The sequence below is a fragment of the Marmota flaviventris genome, chromosome 8 (genome assembly GCF_047511675.1).
Source record: "Marmota flaviventris isolate mMarFla1 chromosome 8, mMarFla1.hap1, whole genome shotgun sequence".
Taxonomy (NCBI): Eukaryota; Metazoa; Chordata; class Mammalia; order Rodentia; family Sciuridae; genus Marmota; species Marmota flaviventris.
Window position 1 is genome coordinate 50,954,067 of NC_092505.1, and position 12,918 is coordinate 50,966,984.

Here is a 12,918-nt window from a genome sequence, read left to right on the forward strand (position 1 = left end):
CTGTTCTATAAAAAAGTTTATTTTTTTAAACAAGAGCTGAAAGGAAAAATTGTCAAACCAGAATTCTATATCAAGCCAAAAAAACCAAATGACTACATGAACATGAATACATATAATGTGTGTATATATGTATATACTTTATATATGTGTACACTTTATATATTGAAATACATATATAAAGTATTAAGAGAAAATGGAGACAATTTCTGATAAAGGAAAGCTGAGAAACCCATCACCAGCAGACCTGTACTCCAAGAAACACTAAATGAAGGTCTCTGGACTAAAGGAAAGTGATACCAGTAGATGATCAGATCCTCAGAAAGATTTGAGTGTCAGAAATGGTAACTGTGTAAATTATGCAGGAGCATAGTTTCAAACTATCACTTTTTCTCTTAATTCATTTAAAAATATCCTACAGTTTAAAGAAAAATGACAGCATCGTATGGTGGGATTTATCAGGTATGGAAATGGAATTCTTGTCAGAACTGCAGCATATAATAGGAGGTTAAAATTAGTATGGACTAGGCGAGTGTGGTGGCATGTGTCTGTAATCCCAGAGACTCAGGCTGAGGCAGGAGTATCAAAGCCAGCTTCAGCAACTTAGCAAGGCCCTAAAAAATGTACTGAGACCTTGTCTCTAAAAATTAAAAAAAGGGGGGGGGGCTGGGGATGTGGCTCAGTGATTAAGTGCCCCTCGGTACCCCCTTGGTACCAAAAAAATTAAAAAAATAATAAAGTAATATTGATGGTCTTAGAAGTTTTTTACATTTTAAATAAAAACATTAACTCTAAGTTGATGGTTAAAATTTAAGATTACAGAAAAGGAAGAACAGAAGAGCAAATGTCAGATGGTACAAACAGGAAACAAAGAGCAAAATATGAGGCCTAAGTCCAAATATATCAGTAATACATTGGACAGAATGAATTAAACACCCAGTTAAAAGGCAGAGATTATCAGAATGGGTCAAAAAAATCAAGACTTAATCATGTCTACAAGAGATGTGCTTAAAATCTAAAGATATATGATAGATTGAAAGTTAAAAAGTCAGGAAAATAATAATGTAAAAATGAAGAACGAAAAGTTGGAACTGCTGTATTAATATCAGATAAAATAAACTGAAAAAATATTACCATAAATAGAAATCCTGAAGAAAGATATGACAATAATTAATGCTCCTGCACTTAGTAACAGAGCTTCAAAATATATAAAGCAAAAATCAACAGAATGAAAGGGAGAAACAGTTACCAACCATCGTGGGAGATTTTGATACCTGTCTCTCAGTAAATACATTAAATGGGCAAATAGAAGGTTGGAGGAACAGTATCAACAGCCTAACTGACTTTATAGAATACAATACCCAACAACTACAGAACTCCCGTTCCCTTTAAGGGCACTTCATACTTTCATTGAAACAGATCATATTCTGGGCCATAAAACAATATTCCTTACCAATGAATGGAATGGATTCAAACTCAGAAGCTTCTTCTCAGCAAAGGGAATGATCAATAATGTGAAGAGAGAGCCCACAGAGTGGCAGAACATCTTTATTACACGCACATCAGACAGAGCACTAACTTCCAGGATATATAAAGATCTCAAAAATCTTAACACCCCAAAACCAAATAAGCCAATCAACAAACGGACTAAGGAACTGAGCAGACAATTCTCAGAAGATGTATGTTCATCAACAAATATGTGAAAAAATGTTCAACATCTTTAGCAATTAGAGAAATACAAATCAAAACTACTTTCAGATTTCATCTCACTGCAGTCAGAATGGCAATTATTAAGAAGACAAGCAAAAATAAATGTTGGTGAGGATGTGGGGGAAAAGACACACTCATAGATTGCTGGTGGGACTGCAAATTGATGTAACCATCATGGAAAGCAGTATGGAGATTCCTAAGAAAACTTGGGATGAAACCACCATTTGACCCAGTTATCCCACTTCTCAGTCTATTTCCAATGGACTTAAAATCAGCATATTACAGTGACGCAGCCACATCAATGCTATAAAGTAGCTCAACTCACAATAGCTTTACTATGGAATGAACCTAGGTGTTCTTCAACAGAGGAACGGATAAAGAAAATGTGGTCAATATGCACAATGGAATATTACTCAGGTTTAAAGAAGAACAAAGTCATGACATCTGCCAGTAAATGAGTGGAAGTGGAGAATATCATACTAAGCAAAATAGGCCAATTCCAAAAACCACAGTTTAAATGTTTTCTCTGATATTTTGACACTAATTCACAATAAGGAGCGTGGCTATGGAAGAATAAAGTTACTTTGGATTAGGCAGAGGGGAGGGAAAGGAGGGGAGCCAGGTATGGGGTGGGAAGAAGAGTAGACATTATTACCCCAGGTGCATGTGTGACCACATGACTGATGTGACTCTACATCACGTACAACCAGAAACATGAGAAGCTATACTCCATTTGTGTATGATGTGTCAAAGTGCCTTCTACTGCCATGTATAACTAATTAGAACAAATAAAAGAAAAAAAAAAAAAAGAATGGTGACAACCAGGGGGTAGAAGAGGAGGAATGGAAGTTCTTACTTACATGGTGGCAGAGCTTCTGTTTGGAGGAACAAAACTGTTCTGGAAACAGAAGTTTGTACAATATTGTGAGTGTAATTAATGCCTCTGAGTTGGCCACTTAACATGGCTAAAATGGCAAATTTTATGGTACAAGTCTTTTAGAACAATGAACACTTTATTATAATAAAGTTTTAAATTTTTTTCTTTTCAGAAAATTAAAGAATGCTGGCAGCTGCGGCCAGCGTGGCGGCTGAGCGCAAGACCAACTTCATGAAAGAACCTGCTGCACATGAAGTTCATGCAAATGGGACTGGACTCGAAAACCAAGAAACAACTAGAGGAAGAAGAAAAGAAGATCATCAGTGAAGAGCACTGGAACTTGGATTTGCCAGAGCTTAAAGAGAAAGAGAGTGTCATAACAGAGGAGCAGTGTGAAGATCTGAGTGGAGGAATGTCATTCAGAGGATTTAATCCTGAAGTTGAGAAATTGATGCTTCAGAGGAATGCTAAGAATAAAGCTGAAGATGAAGATGAAATAGTAGAGCTTGATGTATCAGGTGAGGAAATGGCTAGAAGATATGATACCTTGGGGGGACAACTGGAAAAAAGTTTTCCAAGAAAATAGACCATGCCAATTATGAAGAAGATGAAATTGGAGACATAGAACCAGTTAAAGCAAAGAAGATGTTCTTAAAGCCCCAAGATTAAAAATGATGCCTTAAAAATATGTCTCAGGGTGGCCGTGAGAACAGCAGACTTCAGAGCCCATCCCAGTGGCATCTTTTAGCTATTAATAGTTGAAATTTATTTGCAAAGAGATGTGTAATTTTAGAAACAGACTGTGTTTGAAACAGGTGTGTAATGGATGCTATACATCCTTTTCTGAATCAGGTTCGTCAAAAGCAGAAGTTGAGCCTGAATCTTACAGATGTACATAGGCACAGCGTTCTTTTTATATAGTTCTCCAGTCACTGACCTTGAATGGACTCCTGTAGATTAATGCCAGTGTTTAAATTGCCTTTAAGATTATGCTTTACTTTAAAATATTAGTCATATAATCATGTCCAACTGATTCATACATTAATTTTGGAGTCAAATGTCATAGGAATTTATTATATGTACATTCATCAAGAGCAAACATGCCTCTCCAACCTGAAGTATTTGCATGCTACCAGGTCTTTCACTTTATGGTATTGTTTTTTGTTTAAGGCATTTAATTTTTTTTAAATGGTATGTTAATAAACATCTGTTTCCAAACACACAAAAAAGAATAGGATGGCATTTCAGTAGTTTTTCTGGAGAACCTCCTTGGCCGCCAAGATGTGTGGCGTTAAACTTGTGAGTGGTTTCGCCATATTCAGGAATGGGTGCTGCCAAAGAAAGGAAACAAAAAGTGCATAATTTAGAAGCAAAAAATGTTCTTTCAACTAAGGCCTGAAGACTACTTATGAATACAATTGACTTAAACAACCCAAATTTTAATACCTGCCCAAACTCTTATAGTCACAACCATAACTTTCATAAGCTGTTTTGAAAACAGTTGTTTTTAATTGTTCTAAATTCTAAAGATCGACAGTTAAACAGCCCATTAATACACTCACACCAGCATCGAATGGACCTGATATTTGATAATATACCACAACAAACTATCATGAAATTAAACTTTTACTCCTGGCAGATGAAACCCTAAAATGTAGCAGCTGCCTTATTGCTAGTGATCAATGAACAGTGAAATGAAAACTTTCTGTTGGATATTCAAAAAGAGTCAATATTTCCCCCAAATCGCATCATTTCCAAATTTACCTCTAGTAATTCCCCGGCTGAATCTCTCTTATCCACATCCACTTCAAGACATTTATTCAAGAAGTCCAGGAATACCGGGGAAACTTTTTCTGGGTTCGCAAGTCCTGGCGCTCCATTGGTGGCAATGAGGTGTAAGGCCTAAAAATAGAACGACATCTGTGACTTTCTTTTTATTGGGGGAGGGGGTGGAATATTAAGGGTTGAACCCAGGGTGGCTTTACCACTGAGCTACATCCCTAACCCTTCTTTTTAATTTTTGAGATAGGGTCTCACCAAATTCTTGAGCTGGACTTAAACTCGTGATCCTCCCTCTTTAGCCTCCCCAGTCACTGGGATCACAGGTGTGCAACCATTGGGTATAGCATTTATGACATTTTTAAGGTAACTCAACAAGTTATAATGTAATTTATCAAGTTTATGGAACTATTTTTTTTTTTGTGTGTGTGTGTGTGTGTGTGTGTGTGGTGTTAGAGCCAAACCCAGGGCCTTGTGCATGCTGGGAAAGCACTCTACCACTGATCAACATCTCCAGTCCCTCTGAATTCTGCAAAGACAATCACTATAAATACTACAGTGAGTAAAATGAGGTTATCATTATCTCTTCCTGCTTGAATTTTGTATCCTCCCTCCTTCCCTTCCTTTATTGTTTCTTCTCTTCATCCTCTGCCTCTTCCTCCTCCTCCTCCTCCTCCTCCTCCTTCTTTGACTTCCCTCCTTTCCTCCCTCGCTCCTTTCTTCGCCCCCCCTTTCTTTGTAGGAGGTGGTGCAGGAACTGAACCCAGGAATATGCTAGGCAAATAAGTGCTCTACACTGAGCTAAAATAAAATAAAATAAAATAACGTAGTATGGACTTAGAAGTTTTTTACATTTTAAATAAAAACATTAACTCTAAGTTGATGCTTAAAATTTAAGATTACAGAAAAGGAAGAACAGAAGAGCAAAGGTCAGATGGTACAAACAGGAAAAAAAGAGCAAAATATGAGGCCTAAGTCCAAATATATCAATATTACATTGTACAGAATGAATTAAACTCCCAGTTAGAAGGCAGAGATTATCAGAATGGGTTAAAAAAATCAAGACTTAATCATGTCTACAAGAGATGTGCTTAAAATCTAAAGATACAGGTAGATTAAAAATTAAAAAGTCAGGAAAATAATATTGCAAAAATAAAGAAATAAAAGTTGAAACTGCTGTATTAATATCAGATAAAATAAACTGCAAAAGATTTACCATAAATAGAAATTCTGAAGAAAGATATGACAATAATTAATAATAAACCCCAGTAACACAGCTTCAGAATATACAAAGCAAAAATTAACAGAATGAAAGGGAGAAACACTTACCAACCATCGTGGGAGATTTTGACACCTGTCTCTCAGTAAATACATTAAATGGGCAAAAACATTAATAAACACATAGAAGCAACAGTATCAACTACCTCAGCCTAACTGACTTTATAGAATACAACACCCAACAACTACAGAACTCCCGTTCCCTTTAAGGGCACTTCATACTTTCATTGAAACAGATCATATTCTGGGCCATAAAACAATATTCCTTACCAATGAATGGGATGGATTCAAACTCAGAAGCTTCTTCTCAGCAAAGGGAATGATCAATAATGTGAAGAGAGAGCCCACAGAGTGGCAGAAATCTTTACTACACGCACATCAGATAGAGCACTAACTTCCAGGATATATAAAGATCTCAAAAATCTCAACACCCCAAAACCAAATAACCCAATCAATAAATGGACTAAGGAACTGAGCAGACAATTCTCAGAAGACGTATGTTCATCAACAAATATGTGAAAAAATGTTCAGCTTCTCTAGCAACTCAAGAAATACAAATCAAAACTACTTTCAGATTTCATCTCACTTCAGTCAGAATGGCAATTATCAAGAAGACAAGCAAAAATAAATGTTGGTGAGGATGTGGGGGAAAAGACACACTCATAGATTGCTAGTGGGACTGCAAATTATGTAACCATCATGGAAAGCAGTATGGAGATTCCTAAGAAAACTTGGAATGAAACCACAATTTGACCCATTTATCCCACTTCTCAGTCTATTTCCAATGGACTTAAAATCAGCATACTACAGTGATGCAGCCACATCAATGCTATAAAGTAGCTCAACTCACAAGAGTTATACTATGGAACCATCCAAGGTGTCCTTCAACAGAGGAATGGATAAAGAAAATGTGGTCAATATGCACAATGGAATATTACTCAGGTTTAAAGAATAACAAAGTGATGGTATCTGCCAGTAAATGAGTGGAAGTGGAGAATATCATAGTAAGCAAAATAGGCCAATTCCAAAAACCACAGTTTAAATGTTTTCTCTGATATTTTGACACTAATTCACAATAAGGAGCGTGGCTATGGAAGAATGAAGTTACTTTGGATTAGGCAGAGGGGAGGGAAAGGAGGGGAGCCAGGTATGGGGTGGGAAGAAGAGTAGACATTATTACCCCAGGTGCATGTGTGACCACATGACTGATGTGACTCTACATCACGTACAACCAGAAACATGAGAAGCTATACTCCATTTGTGTATGATGTGTCAAAGTGCCTTCTACTGCCATGTATAACTAATTAGAACAAATAAAAGAAAAAGAAAAGAATGGTGGAGCCAGCGGGTGGAGGAGGAGGAATGGGAGTTCTTACTTACATGGTGGCAGAGCTTCTGTTTGGAGGGACAAAACTGTTCTGGAAACAGAAGTTTGTACAATATTGTGAGTGTAATTAATGCCTCTGAGTTGTCCACTTAACATGGCTAAAATGGCAAATTTAATGGTACCAGTCCTTTAAAACAATGAACACTTTTAATTATTAAAATTTTTAACATTTTCCTTTCCAGAAAATTAAAAGAGTAGGATGCCATTCATAGTTTTTCTGGAGAACCTCCTTGGCTGCCAAGATGTGCAGCTTTAACTTGTGAGCCGTTTCGCCATGTCCGGGAGTGGGTACTGCCAAAGAGAGGAAAGAACAAGTGCATAATTTAGAAGCAAAACATGTTCTTTCAAATAAGGCCTGAAGACTACTTATGAATACAATTGACTTAAACAACCCATATTTTAATACCTACCCAAACCTCTCTTAGTCCCAACCATAACTTTTATGAGCTGTTTTGAAAACAGTTGTTTTTAATTGTTCTAAATTCTAAAAACCAACAGTACAACAGCCCATTAATACACTCACACCAGCATCAAATGGACAAGATATTTGATTGAACCCAGAGTGGCTTTACCTGTGAGCTACATCCCTAACCCTTCTTTTCAATTTTAGAGATAGGGTCTCACCAAATTCTTGAGCTGGCCTTAAACTCGTGATCCTCCCTCTTTAGCCTCCCCAGTCACTGGGATTACAGGTATGCAACCATTGGGTATAGCATTTATGACATTTTTAAGGTAGCTCAACAAGTTATAATGTAATTTATCAAGTTAATGGAACTATTTTGAGTGTGTGTGTGTGTGTGTGTGGTGTTAGAACCAAACCCAGGGCCTTGTGCATGCTGGAAAAGCACTCTACCACTGAACAACATCTCTAGCTCCTCTGAATTCTAAAAGAAAATCACTATAAATAATACAGTGAGTAAAATAAGGTTATCATTATCTCTTCCTGCTTGAATTTTGTATCTTCTCTCCTTCCTCTTCCTTTATTGTTTCTTCTTCTCCTCCTCCTCCTCCTCTTCCTCCTCCTCCTCCTCCTTCAACTTCCCTCATTTCCTCCCTCACTCCTTTCTTCACCAACCGCCCACCCCCGCCGCCCTTTCTTTGTAGGGGGTGGTGCAGGAATTGAACCCAGGAATATGCTAGGCAAATAAGTGCTCTACTACTGAGCTATACACCAGCCCTCTTTTCATTTATTTGGAGACAGGGTATCTCTAAGTTGCCCAGGCAGGCTCCAATTTGAGATCCTCCTGCCTGAGCCTCTCCAGAAGATGAGATTGCAGGTGTGTGCCCCCAGGCCTGGCAGCTTCATCTTTTCTGGGTTAAGTATAAATGCAATACATTTGCTTAAAGAAAACAAAATCAACCTGGGGTGCATAAAAGTATAAAGAAAAATGATGACAATCCTATCAATGTGGACTATCCTGTTAAAACTTCGCAAGCTTTTTAAAAGTCACATTTCACAATGATTTGGATTTACTGAAACTCTCTTTCTTCAAAAGCTATATGCCAGCTACATCATTCCTAAGAACTGACCATAAAATGATTCTAATGGCTAAATTGAATAGTGCCTTAATATGGGTGTTTTCATAGTTTAACCAATCCCCTTTAAAAATCTTTGTATTCTTTAATTTTTGATTATTACCCTTAAGTTTCTAGAAGTGAAATTATTTCTAGTTAATGGATTTTTTAGTATAAATTTTAGGCTTAAAAGAGAGCACACAATAGGGACCCTCGCTGAGTTGCCTGTGACACAGGAAGAACACTTTAAAGGATCTCACTGACCTTCTTCAAAACTGAAAAGACAACTAGATAGCCTTGCAAATGCTTTTTCCAAATGCATACTGGGTTTTAAAATGCATACTGGGTCTTGAAATGTTCCCATGTTGGCCCCTCATTTTCTTATTGATATCTTGCATTACAGTGCAGTATACTTACTACAATGATACCTATTGTGGATACATATCTATATGTTAATACACTTTTGTTGTTTTTTGGAAGTGCTGGGGCTTGAACCATGGGGACTCGTGCATGCCGGGCAAGCACTCTACCTCAAATGAACAAATACGGATGTACTTCTATTAATCCAAAGCTGACACTTGACATTAGAGTTCACTCTTTGTATTGGATTATATAATTCTATGGGTTTTGAAAAATGAATATTGTCATGTGTATCTACCATTATAACATCATACTGAATAAATTCACTGCCCTAAAAACATACTACTCATCCTCTTCACTCCCCTGTATCCTGCAATCAATGATTTTTTTAAAACTCTTCATACTTGAGATGTCCTAAACTTACATGCTAGGTAGTGCCCTAGCATGGATGAACACTTCTAGCCCACACGCTACACTTGCAATTGGAGAGCATCTAGCCCCTTTAGATGGAAGGGCAACACTAAGCACTATGCTCTTAAAGATCTTTCAGAGAATAATATGCCCATGCCATAGGCATGTAGTCAATTATCCAAGTTATTTCCCTGTCATAACTAAATAGATAATATAAAATTCTTTCATGTCTTTTGGTGTTATGATATCTCAGTTTTTATCCATAAATACTATTCTATTGTATGGATGTAGCACATACATTGGATTTCTTTTGTTTATTTTGTGGTACTGGGGATGGAACCCAGGGCCTCAGCAGGCTAGGCCTGTGCTCTACCACTGAATTACACACAGTCCTCACATTCAATTTTTGAAACACATCTTGTTATAGATTTAGCAAATATGAATAAAGATGCTATAAAAATTTTGCACAGGTTTTTGTGAGGACAGGTTTCAATGCATGGGGGTAAATACCTAGAAACACATTTCTGGGTTATGTGGTAAGGTTGTGTTTCATTTTGTGAGAAACTGAAAAAACCCTCTTCTGGAATGGAGCCTCCCACTAGCAAAGCAGGAGCATTCCTGTTGCTCCATCTCTCATTTTTCACTTTTTTATTCTTTCTTTCCTTAGTGATTAGGTAAGACTCCCTCTTATTATTGAGTGTTTGCATCTTTCAATGATCACACTCAACCAAAACATGACACACCATGTCACACAGGACAAGATTCTTAGGGTGGTTGTTCTTGGCCCGGATGCTCTTATTGTCATTTTATGTATGTATACCTCCTGCCTCCACTGTTAATATTTTTATTTAAATGGTTTTATCTTTTAAAGACACTTTTATAACATTCAGACATGTATTTAAATGTGACCAGGTCTCTTTATTTTAAACAAACTTTAAGAAGTTATTTTTTCCATAGCTAATTTTTAAATGATTAAACCTCACTGGTTACAATATATTCAATTAAAAAATAAAGGTGATTTTCTGAAATATGGAATGGTAAATAAACATATGATAAATATTCTTGAGTACTATTTAGAAATATTAAATATTTCTTTACCTCTTATTTTTTTTAAAACATTTTTTTAAAGTTCTTGATGAACCTTTATTTTATTTATTTGTATGTGGTGCTGAGAATCGAACCCAGTGCCTCATGCATGCCAGGCAAGTGCGCTACCACTGAGCCACAACCCCAGCCCTACCTCTTATTTTAGAAATTAAAAAAAAAAAAAAAAGTTTTCTTTTGGTGACCTTAATTAGAGCAAGAACTATAAGAAATACATCATCAACTTACTGCTGGTGTTCCAGAAGGGAAGCAATCCTTCTCTGAGCCTCTGGGATTACAGGGGTGAACCAACGTGCTTGGCTACACAAATTATTATTATTATTATTATTATTATTATTATTATGATCATTATTACTATTATTATTTGGGATTTTTTTTTTTTTGAGACATAAGGTCTCACCATTTTTTCCAGGCTTATCTCAAACTCATGGACTCAAGTGATCTTTGTCTATCAGTCTGCAGAGTAGCTGCAACTACAGGCATGTGCCACAAAGCCCAGCTTTCATGTTTATTTTTTTTAAATATTAGTTGTAGATGGACACAATACCTTTATTTTATTTATTTTTATGTGGTGCTAAGGCTCTAACCCATGTGTGCTGCACAAGCACTGTAACAGTGAGCCACATCCCCAGCCCTAATGTTTTTATTCTTTAATTTGTTTTTGGAAGTACTAGGTATTGAAGTAAGGAGCATTATATCACTGAGCTACATTCCCAGCCCTTTTTACTTTGAGATAGGGTCTTGCTAAAACTGCCCAGGCTGGTCTCAAACTTATGATCCTTCTGCCTCAGCCTCCTGAGCTGCTGGGATGATAGGCAGACGTCACTGCACCCAGTCATCTGAAATTGCTGTTTTTTATTCTGGGATTCCTATCACATGTAAAAATGTCTTATCAACGTGAGATTGTACAGCCAAGTGTGGTGGCATGTACCTGTAGTCCCCCCTGTTCAGAAAGCAGGAGCAGGAGAGTCACTGGGTCAAAAGGTTTATAGGTGAAAGTAACTTATTCATTTGTGATTTGGGATATATACATAAAGGGATTTAAAATTTTTTTTTTTTTTTTTTGGTGTTTGGTGTTTGGGATTAAACCCAGGGCCTTAAGCTGCTTAGTAATTAGGTAAGACTCCTTCTTATTATTTGAATGTTTGCATCTTTCAATGATCACACTCGACCATCACGTGACACCCCATGTCACACAGGACAAAAATCTTAGGGTTGATGTCCTTGGCCCTAAATGCTCTTATTGTCATTTTATATGCATATCTCCTGCCTCCACTGTTATTATTTTTAGTTAAATGGTTTTATCTTTCAAAGATACTTTTATAACAGACAGACATTTATTTATTCAGGTAGGCAGAGGTGCTTTTGACTTTACTGCATTTGAGGAAGCTGTTATTAGCTTTTGGGAAACAGATTTCTGGGTTGGTTTTTTCTCTCAGAACTTCATTACACATCATCAAAACCCTTGAAACTGTCTTACAGCTCACTGAAGCTATTACATAAAAGTTGTTTTCATTTCTATCTTTATGATTCACTGTGGTAGTTACCACTACAATAATCTATCATTAATCCAGTCTCAAAACATTTTACACAAATATAATGCCTACCCTCCCTTTCACTTCAAAGAGCCAGTTGTAAGGAATATAGAAAAAACAGCCATCTGTCATGAGATGGGAATCCAATGGCAGTCCTTGGAGCCACCACATCACAGTCCAGGGCAAGTCCCCTTAGTAGTTCTCTCCCTGGCTCCATCTGAGCTCATTACTGTTGAAATTCTCCTCAGCTGGGGAGGAATTTCACTCTCAACTGTCTTTAGAATGCCATCAAGGCTTTGAGAGAAATGTCAAAATGGGAAATAAAATACATAATCTGGGGAAGAGGAAAGATCTAAGTTTTAGGTAGAAGAGTTACCCACATTATGAAACAGAGAAAAAACAGAGCAATAGATGACCTCTCTGGAAAAGGGGGCAAAACATGGAAAGAAAAAACCCAGTGAGTTAAGTATTCTAACTTTTAAAGAAGCCATAGATTTTTACTTTTCAAAAATTGGTTTTTGATGAGTACTCTTTAGGTAAAATCTTTAATTTAATCTTAAATTAATTTTCTCATAGTAAAATATTTTAAACTTGAAGGGTTTTTGAAATTATCTCTGAAAGTCAAACACAAACAGCTGTTTTTCGAACACACATGCACAGATGTGCACACCAGGTCATTAGTCACTCACTGGTCTTGTGTGGCCATGTCGTGGGGCAGTGAAAGGCTGTACCTTTCCATCACCATCATCTTCCTCCATTACTATTGCTGATGTTTCCGGCCCCTTGGTGTTCAGCTGTGTTCAGGAGCAAAGGAAGGCAAGCCAGGAAAAGTCAAAGATTAAAATGTGACCAGGTCTCTTTATTTTAAACAAACTTTAAGAAGTTATTTTTTCCATAGCTAATTTTTAAATGATTAAACCTCACTGGTTCCAATATAATCAATTAAAAAGTAAAGGTGATTTTCT

At 36.8% G+C, this 12,918-nt stretch overlaps 1 protein-coding gene and 1 pseudogene across 1 annotated transcript in view; one reads left to right on the top strand and one right to left on the bottom strand.

The window, feature by feature from the left end:
* Window positions 1-2,794: 2,794 nt before the first annotated feature.
* Window positions 2,795-3,253, top strand: LOC139706776 (M-phase phosphoprotein 6 pseudogene; annotated as a pseudogene).
* A 3,670-nt stretch (window positions 3,254-6,923) lies between these two features.
* Window positions 6,924-12,918, bottom strand: part of LOC139706777 (uncharacterized) — a 29,243-nt gene continuing 23,248 nt past the window's right edge. Inside the window, exons 11-12 of the mRNA XM_071615809.1 lie at window positions 12,685-12,747; window positions 6,924-7,319 (exon numbers count right to left, since the gene is read on the bottom strand). Coding sequence (XP_071471910.1) covers window positions 7,281-7,319; window positions 12,685-12,747 — 102 coding nt within the window. The 3' untranslated portion in view covers window positions 6,924-7,280. The remainder of the gene's footprint in view (window positions 7,320-12,684; window positions 12,748-12,918) is intronic.